We start from the raw sequence: 23,126 nt of genomic DNA on the forward strand, positions 1-23,126 counted from the left end.
GAACCAATTGAAATTGCATGTTCTCCCTGTGTGTGCGTGGCTCTGTGTGTGTGTTTTCCTGCAACTTTCCAAAAATGGGAACTTTAGGTTAACAGGGCTTTTTGCAACATTTACACAGATGCCTAGAGGGCGGTAGCTTTCCAATGTTTTTTAAGCGTTACATCCCGCTCTCTTACGGCTTCTATGACATGATGACGTACAGTAACTACGTACGTATACGTACTGTACGTAACATGCACATTAGCTTTGGGTGTAGTTAGGTAATGATACCGATTTGGTTAGTTAGCATTAGCTGTCATTGAATGTCAGTGGCGGGCCGCGCCTTTCCCACCTTGGCCTTCAGTGACGTCCGACTTCAATGATTACCTCTCAAAATACCATAATTTATGTCCCCACATGACCATTGCTGGAGAAATACTATACAGGAACACATTTACGCACTACTGAGCATTGAATCGCCACATCAACATTGTACAAAACGGGTTATTTTTGTGGCGCATTTAAAAATCCCAAAACCCACATCAGCAATTAAAACATATCCTATGGGGTACTGTCAAAATTAAAACTGCAAAAACCATACTAAACGTGAAAAAACAATTAAATAAAATATCTGAACTCACAATTCCATCCATCCATCCATCTTCTTCCGCTTATCCGAGGTCGGGTCGCGGGGGCAGCAGCCTAAGCAGGGAAGCCCAGACTTCCCTCTCCCCAGCCACTTCGTCCAGCTCTTCCCGGGGGATCCCGAGGCGTTCCCAGGCCAGCCGGGAGAGATAGTCTTCCCAACGTGGGTCATGACCAAAATAGCACACAAGCTTGACATATGTAATAAGTGAGCTTAATCGAACAATATTGCAGTGTAAAACAGCACATTTGTCATAATAAAAAAGTATCAGATCAGTATAGTTGCATTTTACTTACACATACAAAGGTAAAAGCGTATTAGAATGTATCCTGTAACAAGCGTATCCGCATTGTTCAACTCACTGCATGAGCTTGAGTTAAAGAATCATTGTGGCCACTGTGTTGTTAAAAACAAAACAATTTCTTACAACTTAAAAGCAGAATACGTCTATTTCAAGCGGTTAATAATAAATAGATTAGTGTTTTTTTATATACCTATACCATTTTTCTCTATTCGAGTAATTTAATTTGATCCAGCCTTCTACAGAATAATAAAAGTATGTATGATGTGTGATGGTATCAGTAAAATATTGATATTAGCCAACACTCAAAGCTTCAATATCGGTATTGTTGTCATGATCTCGTATGACAATTTGGACTTTATTATTCATTTTCCTAGTTCCTGTGTTATTTCCTGTCCAGTGCTCCTAATTTTTGGTTTGCCTCCACCTGCACTCCTCTAGTCTAAGCGCTGGCTTCCTCGCCTGTCCCTGATTGGCTATCAGGACACACCTGTTCCTGGTTGCCAATCAGGATGCTTCTTATGTCCAGAGGACAGGGCTGGATCATTGTGCTTTGTACTTCAACGTGAAAAAATTAAATACAAATTAAAATAGAGGAATTGGAGAAAAAAAAACAGCTTGGGGTTAGGGGGTCTTTTTGGAGGTTCAGGGGGAGACTTTACCACTAGTCTCCCGGCGCCCGCCCGGGTGCACTTCCCCAGCCTTCGCCGGGCAATACTAGACCGGGTGGGTAGTCACCCCAGGACCACCGACGCCGGTTCCGCGCCATGCGGCTGGGGCCCGAAGACTGCCCATTTGCGCTGGCACAGCGGCTCCGGGACGTGGCAACCCGGTGGCTGCAACCCCAGGAAGCAGACAGCCACATGTTTGAACTGATACTACTCGAACAGTTCGTGGAGGCCATACCACCCAGAACAGCAGCTTGGGTCCGGTACCACCGTCCGCGGGACCTGATGGCCGCAGTGGCCCTGGCCGAGGACCACCTGGCGGTCCACCGCGAGCTGACCCCAGAGACCGGCCGAAAGGACCAAGAAGACGGTTCGCGCAGACAGAGGAGGCACCGCTGGACCCAAGACACCGCCCGGCAGAGACAACCGTGACCCGCGAGCAGGTTCCCGCTCCAGACACGGACACAACACACACACCGTACCAGCCACCAGCAAAATTAAGGGTGGGTTCTGGGGGTTATAACCTCTCCTGTACTCTTTCCTCTGTCCAGGGTACCGGCGCTGCTGAAAGGGGGCTTCCTCCACAGACGGCACCTCGAACGCCAGGGCCGGTGTGCTGGGGGTGCGGGCAGCCCGGTCACGTGAGGCGGGATTGCTCTCTGATGGAGGTGGGACAGGTGATCCGGATTGCCGGACCCCCAGCGCCCGCCCCCGATCCAGGAGAGGCGTATTGTGTCCTGGTAAGGGTACAAGGGAGTACATACCGGGCAATGGTGGATTCGGGCTGAAAACAGTCCATGATCCACCAAAACCTGGTTCGACCCGGGGCGTTCAGGCAGGCGACATGGGAGCGAATCAGTGGCGTGCAGTGAGGTTAATGTCTGGTGAGGCACTGAATCATCACAGTCAGATTTACAAACATATGAACCCTAAAGAGTATCTTATTCACCATTTGATTGGCAGCAGTTAACAGGTTATGTTAAAAAGCTCATACCAGCATTCTTCCCTGCTTGGCACTCAGCAGCAAGGGTTGTAATTGGAGGTTAAATCACCAAAACTTATTCCCGGGCGCGGCGCCGCTGCTGCCCACTGCTCCCCTCACCTCCCAGGGGGTGAACAAGGGGATGGGTCAAATGCAGAGGACAAATTTCACCACACCTAGTGTGTGTGTGACAATCATTGGTACTTTAACTTAACTTTAACATTACACTTACAAACTGTAGCACACAAAAAATCACATTTAATTAAAAAAACGTTATTATGGTCTTACCTTTGCTTATAAGTGCGGGAACAGTGGTGTTCGTGTTGGAAGAGTTGTGAATGAATGAAATATGACATCCGTGCTGCAGTCTGCAGGTGTACCTAATGTTGTGTCCCTGCGGTCGTTCGCGGCTCCTCCACCGAGAGCATTGTTGTTTTTGCACTTTTTGGCTTATTGTTAAGTGACTTTTTTTGGGTGGATTCGGTCTTGCACGTGGAGGGTTTGGGTGTGGGCTTTGGTTGGTGTGGCCGCGGCGCTCCCGTCGGGCGGTGCATTCTGCGGCGGAGGTGCTTGGCACCAGGAGGCGGGGTTATGAGACGAGCCTCACACAGTGTGTCTTCGCAGCAGTTTTATGATCGCTCAGCACAAGAAATACGTTACACACATACAGTTGTTGACAAAATACACTGGACATTATATACCTCAGCTAACTAAACTATGGAAATGTATAGTATTATTCATATAGCAATACGGTCTCACTGCACAGCAGGCCAGCAGTTAGCCGAGTCATTGTGCACAATCCATGTTGAGGCACAACGCAGTGACGTGCCTCAACTGGCTGCTGAACCGTCTCTTCTCAGTATTTGAACGGCAAATGTGAAAATAAAAATATAAATAATCTAAAACTGGTGAAGTTAAATGGAAAATAACTTTAGTATAATCACTGGATACATATAACAATTTAATTTTTTTTTTTTTCTTTTTACTTTTTTTTTTCTTTCCATGATGGCAGGTGAGGCCGTGCCTCCCCTGTCTCTAGTGACTGCACGCCACTGGAGCGAATTAAGTATATTCATGGGGATGTGCACGCGTATCCTATTGTGCCAGTGGAAATTTGGTATAAGGGACAAAAGCATAGTGTCAAGGTTGCCGTAAGCGCGCACCTTATGCATCCCATCATTTTAGGGACGAATTGGCCGGGATTTAACCATCTAGTGACACGATGTGTGGGGATGCGTTCACGGGGCGTAGGAAAGGGGTATATCCGCGCAGTTCTCAGTGGCGACGCAGGTTCATCCGATAGTGCCGATGGGGAAACGGTTCAGTGTGGATTACCGCAAGGTGAATGAAATATCACGTTTCGACACATACCCAATGCCTCGGGTCGACGAGCTCCTGGATCGGTTGGGCACTGCTTGATTTTTCACGACACTGGATTTAACCAAGGGCTATTGGCAGATTCCCTTGTCACCAGAGTCCCGGAAAAAACAGACTTTTCCACTCCGGAAGGTTTATACCAATTCGTGACGCTTCCGTTTGGTTTGTTCGGTGCGCCTGCCACGTTCCAGCGCCTCATGGACCGAGTGCTGCGCCCTCACGCAGCATACGCGGCGGCCTACCTGGATGATGTCATCATCCAGAGTGGCAGCTGGGAAGAACACATGCAGCGGGTGGGAGCGGTGCTCGAGTCTCTGAGGTGGGCGGGGCTCACCGCCAACCCGGCAAAGTGCGCAGTTGGCCGGATGGAAGTACAGTATCTGGGGTACCACTTGGGAGGGGGACAGGTGCGGTCGCAGGTAGACAAGACAGCGGCGATCGCAGCCTGTCCACCCCTCAAGACAAAAAAGGAGGTGAGGCAGTTTTTGGGCCTGGCAGGCTACTACCGCCGGTTCATTCCCTGGTTTGCAGACCTGACCAGCCCACTGACTGACCTCACCCGAAAGGGGGCTCCAGATCTGGTCCAGTGAACGGAGCAGTGCCAGCGGGTGTTCGAGAAGGTAAAGAAAGCACTCTACGAGGCACTCTACGGTACTGTGCATGCTTAACTTTGCCATCCCCTTCTGTCTGCAGGCGGACGCGTCGGGCAGGGGGCTGGGGGCGGTGCTGTCCCAGCGAGTGGAGGGCGTCGACCGCCCCGTCCTGTACATCAGCCGAAAACTCTTGGACCGGGAGGTGAGGTACAGCACGGTAGAGAGGGAGTGCCTCGCCATCCTGTGGGCGGTCGGGGCCCTCCGGTACTACCTGTTGGGGCGCACCTTCAGCCTTTGCTCGGACCACAAACCTCTCCAGTGGCTCCACCGCATGAAGGATGCCATCGCGAGGATCACCCGGTGGTACCTCGCGTTGCAACCCTACAACTTCCGGGTAGTCCACAGACCGGGGGCGCATATGGCCGTAACCGACTTCCTCTCGCGGCCCTCTGCGGTGGGTGGGGGGGAGTTGGCGTGGCTGGACGGCTGCCCGGTCTGAGACTGGCAGTGGAGGCATGTGGAAGGGGCGTGGTCCATGCGTCGCCTGTGGCAGGGCATGTGCAGGAGCCGGCTGTGAAGCAGATGACAGGTGAGTGGATACCTCAGCTGGAACGAGTTATCTAATCACCTGTCTCTTTATTAGCAGCGTTGGTGACCGTGAGAGGGGAGAGCTGAAAAGCAAGAGGGAGAGCTGAAAAGCAAGAGGGAGAGGAAGAAGAGACTTTGAAATTGCAAAAAATTAAAAACTTGTAACTTGGCAACCACGCATGGCCCCAGTCTGTCAGTCCTAAAAGAACCCTGCGACACAGAGCTGTCACAGGACGTTATAAGCATGAGCATGAGAACTGGTATTTTTTCGGATGCAGTATAGTACCGTTTTTAATTCCTTAGTACAACAGTATTTTATTAGTACTGGTATACCGTACAACCCTTCTATCAATTCATTAAATTTCAATGAGTTTAACTATTTGATGATTGGATTTGTGGGTTCCCTGTATGCAAATCTACTTAATGATTCTTACAGGTGTTTTCTGCAAAAGGAAGATTGGATTTAAATAAGTTTTACAGGCAATACCCCACACTTCTACACAGTATGTTAGATATGGAACAATCAGTGAATTACACAAAATATACAGTGCTTTCTGATTTAGAAATTCCTTCACTTTGTGTAAAATAGAAATAGCTTTAGATACTTTAGCCTTAGTATCATTAATATGTGATTTCCATGACACATTTTCATCAATCCTAACACCCCAAAAAACGGATCTCCGTTGTTCCTCGAATCTCAACTCCTTCGATATATAATGAGGCATCCACACATTTCCTACTGCTACAAAAAAATCATAAATTTAGTTTTACCAGTATTCAAGGATAATCTATTTACATCAAACCATCTTTTAATTTTGATACATTTGTTTTAACCACCTCTAACACATCCTTAATATTTTGTCCTTGTCATGTCTGTGATTATGTTTTGTTTTAGTCATGTTCGGATTTGGTTTTGGACTTTTTGTGCACTTTTATTTGTCACCATAGCAACCATTAGTTTCACCTGGTTCACATTGTCATGTCACGCACCTGTTCACGGTTAGAGTCACGCACCTGTTTTCACTTATCATGTCACTATAGAAGCTTTTCTGGTTCTGTTGTTCGTCCTGGCGACATCACATTCACTCCTGCCACTCTGTTCACGCTCATGATCCATGCTGTTCTTTTTCATGTCCTGTTCTCATGCCAAGTAAGTTTTTGTTATTGTTCATAGTTTTTTGCCTTTGTGCTAGTGTTTTGTTTTCATAGTCTAGTTTTGTACTTCCGCCATTGTGCGCGCCTTTTGTTTTCATAGTCAAGTTTTTTCCTCCGCTGTGAGAGCTTTTTGTTTATCCCCTTTTTGAGCCTTTTTGAGTTAATATATTAAACATGTCCTCACCTGCACGCCACGTATGGTCCAATTCCTTTGCACCACGGGAGAACAAACCACTGCATAGACTGAGTCATGACAGTCCTCAATAAAATAGGGTTGTGTCATCCGCAAATAAAATACATTTAAACAGTTTGGAAATCATAGTAATATCATTGACATACATTAGAAACATTATTGGTTCAATGACCGATCCTTGAGGCACTCCACGACTGATATTATGTAAGGCAGACTTCCTATTGTTAACTTCCCAAACTGTTTTGTGTCCTTCAGGTAACTTTTGACCCACTCATGAGCCACTCCTCTTTTTCCATATGTATACAATTTGTCCAATAATACTTTATGATCAAGCGTATCAAAATTTTTTGAAGATCTACAAAAATACTTATTAAATATATTTTTTTATCCATTGCAGTTGAAATTTCTTCCGTCAAATCAATTATTGCTGTTGCAGTTGAGTGATTGGGACGGAACCCATATAGAATATTGCTTAAACTATCATATTTATTAATAAATGCATTTAACCTAACAGCAAACAATGTCTGTAAGATTTTTGAGAACTAGTGTGAGTAGTGATATTGGTCTGTATTCGGAGAACTCATGCTTTTTTCCATCTTTGTAAAGTGGTATTGCTTTAATAATTTTCTAATGATCTGGGAATATGCCCTCCATGAATAACAAATTACGAATTATAGTTAAATCTATGATGCTCTTTATAAATATGATGTTCATGTCTACATATTCATTTGAGGTCTTATTTGGATACTGCTGCACAATTTTTAATATTGCAAACGTGACTACTTTATATATATATTTTTATTCTAATAATATTACCTATTATTGTTTTATTATATTATCAAGTTTAACTTTTGGTATTTGTTTAGCCCATGGGTCGGCAACCCACAATGTTGAAAGAGCCTTCTTGGAACAAAAATAAAAATAGAAAATTGTCAGGAGCCGCAAAAAAATAATGTGTTATAAGAAGGCAACACATGATGAGATATAATAGCCTACTATCAAAATGACTATGTGTCGCATTCTGAGGCAAATCTTCGTTGACAGAAATGTTGAAATGTAATATTTATTCTACACATTTTCACAACATTGAAAAACATTAGTAAATCAAAGGCTACTCAGAAGGTGAGATTACTCCTGAAAATGACTGGTTTAGAATGGCCAAAGTTAAAGGACATGGCAGACTGTCTTCTTCTAATTGATTTATTACAACCTTTGCAAGCTTAGTAATGTTTGCTGTGGTCTATAAAGGCACACAAACAACTATCAGAAATGCAACTAGAAGTACATGCAGATAATGTGTCATAAGACATACAAATATAAATTGAATACACAGAGTAAAGAGCTCAAATATACCAACAAACAAGGCATAACAATGCAATATGTACATAGAGCTTGATTAGCTTGCAGTCATGCACTGACAAAATATGCCTGATTAGCATTCCAACAAGTCAATAACATCAACAAACACCTTTGTGCATTCACGCAAAGCATGAAAAGTAAAGTTTGGTGGAAGAAATGAGACAAAGAAGGAATGACATAAAACACGTCTTTCTGTGGCAACGTCGGAGAAAGTTGTACATGGAAACGAACCACGGTGAGTTCATGGATCGGCAAAATTAGTAGGTCAAAACAGCGCTAACCAAATACTCTCATCAGTGAAGCACGTTTAATATAAGCAGTGGGATTTCTAACAATTAGGAAGGTTTGTGTCATGTTTGTCCTCCTACAGAAACCATATTGAAACAAAAATGATGTATTTTACCCTAATCTTTTTCCATATTTCTTACATTTTTGAAAAAGCTCCTGAGAGCCACTAGGGCAGTGCTAAAGAGCCACATGCGGCTCAAGAGCCGCGGGTGGCCGACCTCCTGTTTAGCCAAAGTAGGGCTGATGTTAACAGAAATCGTATAAAAATTATTTGCTGTATCATTTTGTCATATACTTCTTGATTATCTTTGTTGAAATAGTTTGGGATTTTAAATTGTGCTTTTTCTTTTTTTTTTTTAGAACCCTGTTAATTATGCTCCATGTACCTTTTGTGATGTCTTTTTTTTGCCCAACAATTGACCATAGTATTGTATTTTTCTGTTTTCTCATAATCCATATCAATTTAAAAAAAATATATTTTTTATACTTCTCTTCTGAGTCTTTTGTCCTAGATTAAAAAAACAAACAGTTTATCACGTGATTTTTTTTTCTTGCTAGCACTTTTTATTTTATTTTTTTAACTTAAATATGTAGATACTGGGTTTCACTATGTAAAGCGCTTTGAGTCACTAGAGAAAAGCGCTATATAAATATAATTCACCTCACTTCACTTATAGTGTGTACTACTAGATGGCGCCTGCGTACCACTAGTGGTACACTTACCGCAGTTTGAGAATCCCTGTTCTAAACACTTTGTGCCCCATAGTACACCATGAAAATACTTCCTGTAGAACAGGGTTCAGCAACCCGTGGCTCTCGAGCTGCATGCGGCTCTCTAGTGACTCCCTGGATCATTTTTTAAAAAAGGATTGAAAATGGAAAAATATGGGGGAAAAATATTTTTTTGGTTTAGTATGTATTTTGTTTGATGACAAACATGACACACACCTTCCCAATTGTTAGAAAGCCCACTGTTTAATATGTTTTTGTGCATGCTTCACTGATGACAGTATTTGGTGAACATCGTTTTGTCCTACTAATTTCGACAGTCCTTGAACTCACCATAGTGTGGACTGTGATCCAACAGTTTGTTTATATGTAAAATCTGCCACTCCTTCTTTGTCTCATTTTGTCCACCAAAAGTTTCATGCTGTGCGTGAATGCACAAAGGTGAGCTTTGTTGATGTTATTAACCTGTTGGAGTGCTAATCAGGCATATTTGGTCAGTGCATGACTGCAAGCCAATCCATGCTAACATACTATTTAGGCTAGCTGTATGTACATATTGCATCATTATGCCTGTAGGTATATTTGAGCTCATTGAATATAATTTACTTTAATCCTCTTTGTATATAATTTAGTTTTGCATGTCTCATGACACATTTCAGATAGTTGTTTGTTTGCCATGTTGTTCCACACCACAGCAAACATCACTTAGCTTGCCAAAGATTGTAATACATCTATTAAAACAGGACAGCCTGCCGTTTCCTTTTACTTGGACACACACATCTATACCTTTGGCCATTAAAAGCCAAAAATTTCCAGGAGTTATCTCATCTTATGAGTAGCCTCTGATTTACTAATGGTTTCTAATTTTGTAAAAATGTGTAGAATACATATTTTAATTCAACATTTCTGTCAACTAAGATTTGCTTCAGCCTGCGACACAAAGTCATTTTGATAGTAGGCTATTATAGCTAATATAGACACTTGCGTCATTTGTTGCCTTCATTATAAGACTTATATACAGCTTTTAATTTTTTTGCGGCTCCAGCCAGATTTGTTTTTTGTATTTTTGGTCCAATATGGCTCTTTCCACATTTTGGGTTGCCAACCCCTGCTGGAGAAAGACACTTTGATTCTGAGCTTCATAATTTAAAGACATACAAATACTCTTCATCTATCAACATTTATCCGAGCCTGTTATATAAAAACATACCCAAACTACAATCTGCTTCAATGCTGTCCGTAGATTGCATTTGATTTCTGCTTCATTTCTCAGGTGTCAGTCAGACTTCAGGTTTGTCGGTGACCTTTCCCGGCTGTGCCGCTGGAAGGATGTAGGATGCGTAGAACGACTGCTGGGTGTCAGGCAGCTCATCCATCACGTCCACCAACGCTGCCAGAGAGAGCCGGAGCAGGTATTGAATCCCTACCAGTTAGTGCTCCCACTTGCTGAGATGCACACTGAGATGAGAGCGTGGTTCATTTTGTTGTACACAGCATGAAAAATCCCATAGTACTCCCACTGGTGACTCTAATCGGTACACCGTCACAATGTATTGAGACCCAGTATAAAATATGTGTCTAAATTGTTTCTGTCAGAAAGATCTACATGTGCTTGATCGAAATGGTCAAACATTTATGGTCAGTGTAAACATGTTTGATTTGTACTGGCATAGAAGTGCTCTGCATCATTTGGCTACATGAGGGGGAAAATAAAGCACTGCAGTCCTGCACTATAGTTAACTACCAAGGAGGCATAATGAGGATTATATCTCTAAAAGTTCCAATTCAAACATTTCAATGTTTATTTTTTCTACATGTAAAACACTACCCCGTGGTCTCCATGACATGTAATGGTGGTGCTTTGGTCCAGATTTGTATTTTACAGACCATCTTTAAGCCGCTTTCTGTATCTTCAGAATGCAGCATTTTGTGGGTGGTTTTATTTAAGTCCTCCACCAGGCCAAGGCCCCTTCGACTGCATCTTCTCCGCATCAGCCATGTTGTAATTTTTAGCACTTCCATATTGAGTTTACTGAAAGATATAAGTTAGAACTATACGCTACTTTATATTACAAATGGCAACAGCGATGGATCTTATCATGCTTGTGCATGAACAAGCCAGTTTGCAGCACAACAAGAATATGGAGAAAAAGAAGGAACCTATTGACTAGACCTTTGGGCTACAACTGAATAAAAATGGTGGATTCGCGCAAATCTCTTTGGGTAAACCCTACCATACATGGAGATATTTACTGACGAAACTGAGGCAAAATATATCAAACATGTCAAAAATTTCAAACGGCTCGTTTGGAGAAAATTTGGATGAAGGCAAGATTTCAGTGGTTTGATTTTTAATTTTGGGGGGATTCCAGATACACAAAAACAGGCACCAAAAGATAAGAAAAGTTGGGTACTTAAGGGTAGGGATTTTTACCGAATTCTGTACTTTAATAGTCAACGACTATTAGAATGAAACAGTGCCATATTTCGATACCTTTGTTGCATGTTTTCCTCGAACAAAATAACCATCAAAATGAACTACTTTGTGTAGGCTTACCTCGTGTCACACACACTACTAGTAAATAATTATTTTAAGTTATATTAATTTCATTGTGTTCAGGAAGTTCACATTGACGCAAATAATGGTAGCATACATTTTCATTTTCATCACCGTTGTTTAAACAGAAATAGCAAAACTACAACCAAGATGCACATTAAAATCAAACACCTGGTGTGTAATATGTAAAATACTTGCAGTATAAACATTGTGTAGGGCGCAACAAAAGACTAGATTCAGCTTAATGGCAAAAACGACTACTGACTAGGCAACACACTGCAGTCTATACTGCCATCTAATGTCTTGGAATTGTAACTGTATGCAAGTCTATTATATAACACTTGCAAATGAGACTCAGAATTGTAAGAAAACAATGTACAAAAACTGAACTGCACAGTTATCATAATCCGCTCCCTGTTAAATGATGAATACAAAAATGTGATTTCATTATCATAGGATATATATCATTATGTTAGAAATATAATGGCAAATTTCCACTATAGTCCCACTGCCTCTTGTGGCATACAGCTATAGTGCTTGTCCTCAAAATGTAGTGTCTGTGGGATTTAATCGCAGTCTGTGTTGAATTCAGAAGGTTTGTACAATTATTGTTTTAATGATGATCACATTGTTATTCTGTACCAAAAATATATATATTAAACCATTTCTGTCATGGTCTGGTGTTTTGTCTGGACCCCGGGATTCAGAGAAAGCAGCCAAAGGGCAGGATTTATTCAGGACAGTGCAGGAAGAACCATTGGCGTTGTTAGGCCTATTTTAGGGGGGCTCAAGCCCTCCTAAAATGTTCTTAAGCCCCCTAAATAATTTTGTGTTAAAAAAAAAAAAAAAAAAAAAAAAAAAAACTTTTTATTTTTTTTATTTTTACAAATACATGCCGACATATTCATTATAAAGTGGCCCGAATATGAGTGTAAATAAATAATCATATAACCTGTCATTATTCACTCAGTTTCCCCTCACTTCATAGCGTAAGGTAGAGAGCCCCTTTAGTGCATCGGTATCCAATCCATTCCACTTGTTCATATAGAAAGTCCCCACATCACTCAAAATCCAGTCCGCATTTTCTCTGCGACCTTGCTTGCGGTCCTTGGATTTGTTCATATAGAAAATGCCCACATCACTCAAAATCCAGTCCGCATTTTCTCTGCGAACTTCCTTGCGGTCCTGCAGGTTTACGAAGCACATTAGCACACAGCACTGCAGAACAAGAACCTTGTGTCTGCAATTGTAAATAATTTAGTTTTTAAGTTTTGTGTTTCTTGTAGAATCTATATAAAGTAAAATACATTAGCCTATTGTTAAAATAATGAAAAAAACATCATTAAATATATTTGTTTTATTGTATTGTTACATTAATAGCTGTTGTATTATTATAGGATGGCTTGTTAAACATTTCATAGGATTTTCAGAGGGTGGGAAAACCAAGACATTTAGTATAAAATGTAAAATGAATAAATACTTAAAAAGAAAAAGAAAAAAAATGGTTAAAAGCCATCGTCCCGGGGAGCATTTCATTTCGTCCCGTGCATTTTTTTTTACCGTCCCCGGGACGACGTTAATCTCAAGCCCTAGAAGTTACATTTTATTGTTTGCATTATTTGTTTCAGCATTGCACTTTGAAGATGGTCCCTCAGCTCTTTGACAGCTTTGGCTCTTTTTCAGATCAGCAGACGGACTCTAAGTCTTTCTTATTTACAGTATATATAAACCTTTCTCATCTCTATTCAGACTTCAATATATATTTAATTTCCTTAACGGCTTGCCATAATATATATATATATATATATATATATATAAATATATATTATATATAGGCCAAATTATCCCAATCCAGATATTACTTTAATTCAAGTAATTAAATAATATTTCCAGGGCTTGAATTTACAACCATTTTAGTCACATATGTGCCCAAAATGTAATCTGTGCAACTTCATAATATTTGGGAACAAACAATTAATGTATTGTGAGCTAAAGTGGTGGCATTAGCCTCTATGTTGTGAATGAATAACATAGAGGCTAATGCCATGACTTTCATTGTGTTTCAGTGTATCTTGAAGGATCATGCAAGTCAATCAATCAATCAATGTTTATTTATACAGCCCTAAATCACAAGTGTCTCAAAGGGCTGTGCAAGCCACAACGACATCCTCGGTACAGAGCCCACATACGGGCAAGGAAAACTCACCCCAGTGGGACGTCAATGTGAATGACTATGAGAAACCTTGGAGAGGACCGCATATGTGGGTAACCCCCCCCTCTGGGGGAGACCGAAAGCAATGGATGTCGAGTGGGTCTGATATAATATTGTGAAAGTCCAGTCCACAGCGGATCCAACACATCAGCGAAAGTCCAGTCCATAGTGGGGCCAGCAGGAACCATCCCGAGCGGAGACGGGTCAGCAGCGTAGAGATGTCCCCAACCGATGCACAGGCTAGCGGTCCACTCCGGGTCCCGACTCTGGACAACCAGCACTTCATCCGTGGCCACCGGACCTGTGCAACTCCCCCTCCATAAGGGAGAGGGGAGCAGAGGAGAAAAGAAAAGAAAAGAAACGGCAGATCAACTGGTCTAAAAAGGGAGTCTATTTAAAGGCTAGAGTATACAAATGAGTTTTAAGATGGGACTTAAATGCTTCTACTGAGGTAGCATCTCTAACTTTTACCGGGAGGGCATTCCATAGTATTGGAGCCCGAATAGAAAACGCTCTATAGCCCGCAGACTTTTTTTGGGCTCTGGGAATCACTAATAAGCCGGAGTTCTTTTAACACAGATTTCTTGTCGGGACATATGGTACAATACAATCAGCAAGATAGGCAGGAGCTTGACCGTGTAGTATTTTATACGTAAGTAGTAAAACCTTAAAGTCGCATCTTAAGTGCACAGGAAGCCAGTGCAGGTGAGCCAGTATAGGCGTAATATGATCAAATTTTCTTGTTTTTGTCAAAAGTCTAGCAGCCGCATTTTGTACCAACTGTAATCTTTTAATGCTAGACATAGGGAGGCCCGAAAATAAAACGTTACAGTAATCGAGAGGAGACGTAACGAACGCATGGATAATGATCTCAGCGTCGCTTGTGGACAAAATGGAACGCATTTTAGCGATATTACGGAGATGAAAGAAGGCCGTTTTAGTAACACTCTTAATGTGTGACTCAAACGAGAGAGTTGGGTCGAAGATAATACCCAGATTCTTTACCGAGTCGCCTTGTGTAATTGTTTGGTTGTCAAATGTTAAGGTGGTATTATTAAATAGATGTCGTTGTTGAGCAGGACCGATAATCAGCATTTCCGTTTTCTTAGCGTTGAGTTGCAAAAAGTTAGTGGACATCCATTGTTTAATTTCATTAAGACACGCCTCCAGCTGACTACAATCCGGCGTGTTGGTCAGCTTTAGGGGCATGTAGAGTTGGGTGTCATCAGCATAACAGTGAAAGCTAACACCGTATTTGCGTATGATGTCACCTAGCGGCAGCATGTAAATACTAAAGAGTGCAGGGCCAAGAACCGAACCCTGGGGAACGCCGCACGTTACCTTGACATAGTCCGAGATCACATTGTTATGGGAGACACACTGCATCCTGTCAATAAGATAAGAGTTAAACCAAGACAAGGCTAAATCTGACATCCCAATACGCGTTTTGATACGCTCTAATAAAATATTATGATCACCAGTATCGAAAGCGGCGCTAAGATCAAGAAGCAGCAACATAGATGGCGCTGAAACGTCATTGTTTCTTGTTGATGCTGTAAACAAAATGTCACTGTGCTAACCCATGTTTGTTGTTGTACTGAACTCGGATTGAAAATAAACTGACTGAAATAATAATAATAACAATGAATAACTTTTAAGTCTTTGTTAGCCGTTTGTGAAGTTTTGTGCTCGTGCGCTACGTTCGCTCGCATCCTCTGCATCTCCTGGGGGCTAAGCCCCCCCTGTCCTTAAAAGCTAGTGACGCCCCTGCTTTTGGCCATGGAGACAAGCTGCTGGGTCTCAGGAGTCCATTTGGAGAGACTGGAGGATATGCGGATGAAGAGACAGGGCTGCGGAGCTCGCGCTGAGCGCCTGGACGGACAAGCTTCACAGTGTCTTGGCTGAATGAGCAGGTATCAGACACCTCTGTCTCCTTGGATGTATCCTCGCTCATCCATGCAGACTGGACACTGGCCGAGAGTTAGTGGGCAGCCGAGGGTGGAGTTGACTCTCTTGGTTGCGTTGTTGGGTCTGCTCCTGTCTCTGGCCATGCTCCCCCTCACCCCAGCAGACGATGGCGTGGAACACCACCGCAGTGTATATGTTTTTTATTTTACTTTTTTTGGTTGTTGTTTTACTTTTGTAGCTGTATGTAGAAATGGCTGGTTGCATTAGCTCTGCTCTTTTAATTTCTTTAATGTCCTTTGTGTTTATGATGTTTGAGGTTTCCCTCTTACACACATGCTTATGTGTGCTATGGCTATGAGGTTTTTACCCCCCTTGGCCTCAGTCTGGACCCCCTCTCCAGGACCAGGCTCAGACTGAATTTTTTTTTTCTCACCCCCCTCCCCAGCGTTTACCTGTTTCTCACCTTTTTTTGTAAGGGGCGCCGGAAGTTGGCAGACCCGTCAGAGATCCTGTTCTGTCTCCCTGTAATGTTTGTCTGCTCTTGAATAGGATTGTGCTGACAATCTTAATTTCCCCTCTGGGATTAATAAAGTATTTCTGATTCTGAGAACAAAACTGTCATGAAATCCTTTTAGTACAAAACCAGTATAAAACATCCATCCATCCATCCATTTTCTACCGCTTATTTCCTTCGGGGTCGCGAGGTGGGGGCGCTGGAGCCTGTTTACATAAATTAAGAACATTTGAAAAAATGTTAGCATAGAGAAGGTGAACAATTAAAATTCAAGGGGTCCAATTTAGCCTGGGGCTAACCTTGTCTAGTACACTTTTTATTGTTACAGTATAATAATTTGTATTTTATTTTTTTATTTTTTGTCCTGTCCAGCTTCTCAGGCAAATCATATAGTTGATGTAGATGCCCATATCGGCTGTTCAGATTGACTTTACAAAAGAGAAGTGTAGGATACTTCTCTTGTTGCCTTATTTGTATTTGACTTTATTAAATGTATTTATATTATCATTTGATGCAGCCGGGCCGCAGCAGGAGGGGATAGAAAGAAAAAAAAAGGAAGACAGAGGGGGAAATTGTGGGTTACAGTATAATAATAACAAAGCATTGCTGTGCATTGGAGAGAGAGAGTGAGAGAGTGAGAGAGAGAGAGAGAGAGAGAGTGAGAGAGAGAGAGTGAGAGAGAGAGAGAGAGAGAGAGAGAGAGAGAGAGAGAGAGAGAGAGAGAGAGAGAGAGAGAGAGAGAGAGAGAGAGAAAGCACTATGGAGAAAGTGAAAGGGAAAGCATAAAAACATATTTGCGCCCTCACAACACACTCGCTTTCCTTGAATCGAAAATTTTTTTTCAACCTTATTTAAAATATATATATTTCGACATTTTTTTTTAATAGGAGCACCACCTGCTACCCCGCCCTCTTTCTTTGTCTTTCTATCTCAGCGCGGAAGAAGAAGAGGAGGAGAAGGAGGAAGAGAGGGGTGTAACTGTCACCTCCAGCCGCACATCGCTAGTCCTTTCCGGCAGACACGCTCCGGGCTTGTCCCCCTGCAGTAGTTACACCTTGTTGATTGAACGGCCGAACAGCACGTAAAGGAGTGCCTTTTAGGAACTCGTGAAGACGTTTTATTTTCTCACGGATTCCATCGGACTACACTTGAGATAATGTTTTTTCTGGTGCTTTCTCTCCTGGTGGCCATGACCGGAGCAGCGGGCCCGGCAACGGACAAGAGTTGCTCCGACCTGCGCCAGTTCTATACCGGGAAGGGCTTCACGCTGGCCGGCGTTCCTCAGACAGAGACCTCTGGTAAGTTGGGGGGGGGGGGGGGGGGGGTTCATAAATTATTCATGTTTGTACACTGCAAGATTTTGAAACTCACTAGATTGATGCCAATTACATCATGCATAAATATATTTTTTAACTGTCGATGACCACAAAAGACCAAAAAGACTGGTGAAAAACTCAAATTTACCTCAGTGTGGCTTTTTCTTTAACAATAATATTTGCATTATTAGCTGGAGGCAGTTTTGCAGGTGGATGTAACCATGTATTTACGTGTGATGTCAGTGTCTGTCGGTACAATCATCAACAAATACAGTAAGAAATGAACATATTTGCTTTATTTACATAATTCTACAGTATACTTTTGTGTATTTTTGATCTTTATGAATATAGCTAACACTAAAATAACTGTTTACAAAGACCATGGGTGTCAAATTCATTTTAGATCGGGGGCCACATGGAGGAAAATCTACTCCTAAGTGGGCCGGACTGGTACAATCACGGCACGATAACTTAAAAATAAAGAGAACTTCAGATTGTTTTTTTTGTTTAAAAATAGAACAAGCACATTCTAAAATTGTGCAAATTATAATTTTTTTTTTTTTTTTACACTTACATGTTGCTGTTAATACTATTCTATCTTTATTTGTTATTTATATTTTCTGAATAAATGATGTGATAATGTTCATTAGTCAACTCATTGGTGTTAATTTTCAATCTATCAAGATACAAAAAATATATCAAAATCAAATTACAGTATGTTATTCATGTAATTTGATCATTTTCCTCGACTGATGTACTAACATCATGTGGTTTATGATATCCAGTGGACACATTTAGAACAGCAGTTTCTTTCATTCAAAAATTTCAGGTTAATTTTTATACTTAGCAAACTCATCCTGCTGGCCAAATAAAACCTGTTCGCGGGCCTGATCCGGCCCTCGGGCCGTATGTTTGACACCCCTGATGTAACCCATGTATTTACGTGTGATGTCAGTGTCTGTAGGTACAATAATAAAAATATAGTAAGAAATCAACATATTTGCTTTATTTCCATATTTTTACAGTATACTTTTGTCTATTTTGATCTTTATGAATATAGCTGACACTAAAATAACTGTTTATATACACTCCCGTTCAAAAGTTTGGGGTCACCTAAACAATTTTGTGGAATAGCCTTCATTTCTAAGAACAAGAATAGACTGTCGAGTTTCAGATGAAAGTTCTCTTTTTCTGGCCATTTTGAGCGTTTAATTGACCCCACAAATGTGATGCTCCAGAAACTCAATCTGCTCAAAGGAAGGTCCGTTTTGTAGCTTCTGTAACGAGCTAAACTGTTTTCAGATGTGTGAACATGATTGCACAAGGGTTTTCTAATCATCAATTAGCCTTCTGAGCCAATGAGCAAACACATTGTACCATTAGAACACTGGAGTGATAGTTGCTGGAAATGGGCCTATGTAAATATTGCACCAAAAACCAGACATTTCCAGCTAGAATAGTCATTTACCACATTAGCAATGTATAGAGTGTATTTCTTTAAAGTTAAGACTAGTTTAAAGTTATCTTCATTGAAAAGTACAGGGCTTTTCCTTCAAAAATAAGGACATTTCAATGTGACCCCAAACTTTTGAACGGTAGTGTAGACTGTCACCTTACAAAGTTGTGCTGACAAAAAAAGGGGGGGGGGGGGGGGGGAATTGTAGAGTTGTGCTGTCAATTGATTTAAAAAAAATCTGATTAATCACACTTTTGAATTTGGTAAATCATGATTAATCACAGGTTGTTACTTGCTTCTGTACTTTGAATTAACTTTAAAAAAGGAGGCCAATATTGGCAGACATTTTTTTTTGTCACAATGTCATCCAGGAAAATTTTTAAAGATCATTTATTTGCTCAAAACTTGGTAACAATTTTATCTAAAGTCCATTCAGGGTTTATTTTGACGTGAAATGATGTGAAACAGTCGTAGTCCTTGCAATCATCTTTGCACTGACATATGTATTGACTGGATCACTGACCGTATAACAACCCATTCCATCTTTCGGGTAACCAGTCACGGTTAAGGTAAAGGAGCATTTACAGTCAAAATAAAGTGTGCGATTAATCTGCGTATATACATGATTAATGCGATAATGTTTTGTGATGAATCACATGAGTTGTCTTGTTATTTTTTACAGCCATACTTTCCTTCCCGAGCTGGTCAGATAATCAATCATGCTGAGAACTGGCTGGTTAACCTGTCAGTCATTCAGACACCACACATCAAATGTCAATGATATAGCTGGAGTTCACACATTTTGACTAAACCATGAGACTACAACACATAGGGTGTTTTTTCTTTAAGACAATCATTCGTCTTTCATCACTGTAAGATGGACAGAAGCAGCAGCCTGCGGGCAAGACGTAGACAAAAGACTTTGTTGTGCTATGTGCACACTGTGCATGATCCCGAAGGTCTTTCTAGCTACAGTATGTCTTGCGTGAGTAGAGGAGCAGGGATGGGCGATATTGCTTAAAATCTATATCATGATAAATATCGCAGCCTCCTGCAATAACAATAAATATCACTATATATTATTTGTCATATAAATGATAGTAGCATTTCAAAACGTGTTACACAGGCCCCTAATTTGGCTGCTGACGTATGCGCTAACATCTTGCATCATTTCCGGTTGCACTGTATTATTTTTTCAAAACTATTATAAATCTACAAATCTACTTGCTAATTTACTGCTAATATATTCTTACTTTCAGCTATAACGTGGTTCTATGTAGACTTCAGTTAAAATGTACTAAGGTCCTATTCTTCTGTTGTTTGCTAACTTTAATGTGACGATTTGTCAATTCATTTCTGGTTGTGTTTCCTTGTTTGATGTTTATTTCCTGTCAGCGCTCTTATTTTTGTTGCATTTCCTGCATGTCTCCCTGAGCGCTCGTTTGCCTCACCTGTCCCTGATTGGCAGCCTGGCACACCTGGTTGCAGTTGCCAATCAGGCTGCTATTTATGCCTGCCTCGCCTGTCCCTCAGTGCTTGAGGATTGATTATGTTTGAGAACCTTTGTATGCATGACTGCTTCTCCAATAAGTATATTAAAATCCTCTTCTGTTTCCTGCATCTTGGGGTCACAACCGCCGTAGCCATGCGGGTTCCCGACATTTACTTTAGTTTTGGGTGATACTACAAATTTGGGTATCGATCCACCGTACCGTACCGTACCAAATTTTCTAGATTATTGAATGTTTACATTTTTGATCACATTTACAATCGGACAAAAACACAGGATGGATAGAATGGAATAGAAAGCTTTAATGTCTTCCAACATGAGGCATGATGAAAATACAGGCAGCTGTCCTGTTAAGGTGCAATGGAAATACAAAACAAACAATATAAAACAGTTCAATATACGCCAAGAAATATGAAATCAGTCTACTAGCCAACTAGATATTTTATGAGTAGATCGTAGAGTAGATTTTATTGAACATTACATCAGATTATTTTACGCTAAATAAATAAATAAATGTACCAGAAAAGCCGCAGTGAAAAAGCAGTGATACATTTTTTTTTAAACTACCAGTATTTAAATTATTTCCTCATTCCTTCATATTACATATAATATTTTGAGCAAAATAAATTCAATAGTGCAAAATAACTCAACTTAAGCTAAGACTGGCTTTAATTATTATTATTTTTTGCACAATATGCCCTCCTGTGTCCAGGGACACACAGTATTTCCTGAGTTTGTTAATAATATCAAAGACAACAAAAAAAAAACTGATTTTGTGATAATCAAAAATATTAATCAAATTATTGTGGTATCGACCATTGGGGATGGGTACCGTCCACATTTGAACCGATACGGTATCAATTCTCAGTACCGATACTCAATGGTACTAGTTTTCAGTGCTTTTGTGTGTTAATAAATAACAATTGGTTTTGATAGTAAGACAAAATGTTTTATTGCAGCCTTTAAAATGAGCTGATTATTGTAACTGCTATCCAGTCGTTATATCTTGTATTAATATAACATTTTTGAATCTACGTTGCAAGAATGACAGGAAGTTGCATTTACAGTTGCAAGTCCAAGACATTAGATGGCAGCTGGTGTGTTGGCTAGTCAGTTAAAAAGTGTTAATAATGTAAGTATTGTACTTATTACGCACCAGCTGTTTGATTGTGACGTACATCTTAGTTGTAGTTTTTATTAACAACAGTGCAGGTGTTTAAATCGCCATGTAGCGGTATAGCTCGGTTGGTAGAGTGGCCGTGCCAGCAACTTGAGGGTTTCAGGTTCGATCCCCGCTTCCGCCATCCTAGTCACTGCCGTTGTGTCCTTGGGCAAGACACTTTACCCACCTGTTCCCAGTGTCACCCACACTGGTTTAAATGTAACTTAGATATTGGGTTTCACTATGTAAAAGCGCTTTGAGTCACTAGAGACAAGCGCTATATAAATATAATTCACTTCACATGTAAAATCTCTAATGCTATTCAGTAGCATTTCAATAGCAAAGCCAATGTATATTAGCCAAGTGGAGCCTTACTTAACTATGTTGGGGAATTTTTTAAGTCAATTTATTTGTTGGCATTGGACTATGCAACATTACCTTGAGGTAGTTTGTCTGAGTCTGCTCACAGTGCTGCTAGAGTGTAACGCCAAGTGCTAAGTGGACAACTAGGCGTGACGCCCACAACAGGTAACATGGCACTTTTGGATTTTACGTGAATCGGTGACCTGTTGAACTGGCGGGATTCGGTCAGTATCAAAAAAAGTACTGGATTAGGTGCTGGATTCAGTAGCCATTCCGTTCGACCATATACTGTTACTATATACCTGGTATCGTTGATGTTGATATTTGTATCAATTCGCCCACCACTGATAGCGTGGCTTAATGTATCATACTATGATGCGTAGTGCAACATTTTTTTGCTATTCCTCATCCTCCAGTGATAAAGTTACTTGTAATAAACTGTATTTGTTTGTTCACTTGTCGTTTGGGACACAGCTAGAATGTGCCATCAACATGCATTATCACGATATGACAATAGTATTAAAATCTCTATCGCCGGCCAAATGTATATATTTACAGGCTTTCCCGAGATTGCCAAGATATCTTTGGCGGTGGGAGCGTGGCGAGAGGTGTAATTGGGGGTGTGGTCATCATGACTAATGTATACATATATTTAAAAACAAATATTTTGTTATTTGTATTAACTTATATTTTTTACATTGTACCATTTTGCTCTATTTTTGAATTGTTGCTGTTCATGTACAATGAAATAGATTTTTCATGTGTCTACACTCTAGAGACTTTTAGTGCCTTTTTCTTTATTAAAAAAGACCAGAAACAAATCTAAACCCCTTTTCTGGTGTTGCTGAAGACTGTACTCATGTTTAGAAACTCTTTACTTCTGTCGCTCCATGTACACGACAAATAGCGAGCAGCAGCAAGCCTCTACTGCCCCAAAACACTGACGTCACGTGCTGCAAGCCTTCTCTCCTTTAAAGCTGCCGCCGTCCTCTTAATATTTGCACATTGCACCATTGTAGATTGCTGTTCGTAGGTATATCTCTGATGTATTAAGTACGTCCACAGCGCAGACATGCCGCCTCTGCTCCAGACAATCCTGTGAATCTTGCCGACATCATCACATGCAGCATTCGGTTTCGGCAGTGTTCAAAGTTGGTCAAAGTCTTTCTTCGGCGGCAGAATTTTTGGTGCATCAATGGTCAATAGTACGCAAATAATAGGCAATATATATCCATTAATACTGTAACAACCTGCTGGTGTTAAATGTTTG

General features: G+C 41.0%; 1 protein-coding gene across 1 annotated transcript in view; it reads left to right on the forward strand.

Annotated features, from left to right (window-relative positions):
* Nucleotides 1–9,202: 9,202 nt before the first annotated feature.
* Nucleotides 9,203–23,126, forward strand: part of LOC133635235 (glypican-1-like) — a 101,629-nt gene continuing 87,705 nt past the window's right edge. Inside the window, exons 1-3 of the mRNA XM_062028179.1 lie at nt 9,203–9,299; nt 10,132–10,270; nt 16,984–17,347. Coding sequence (XP_061884163.1) covers nt 17,206–17,347 — 142 coding nt within the window. The 5' untranslated portion in view covers nt 9,203–9,299; nt 10,132–10,270; nt 16,984–17,205. The remainder of the gene's footprint in view (nt 9,300–10,131; nt 10,271–16,983; nt 17,348–23,126) is intronic.

Source organism: Entelurus aequoreus, linkage group LG19, assembly GCF_033978785.1.
Source record: "Entelurus aequoreus isolate RoL-2023_Sb linkage group LG19, RoL_Eaeq_v1.1, whole genome shotgun sequence".
Taxonomy (NCBI): domain Eukaryota; kingdom Metazoa; phylum Chordata; class Actinopteri; order Syngnathiformes; family Syngnathidae; genus Entelurus; species Entelurus aequoreus.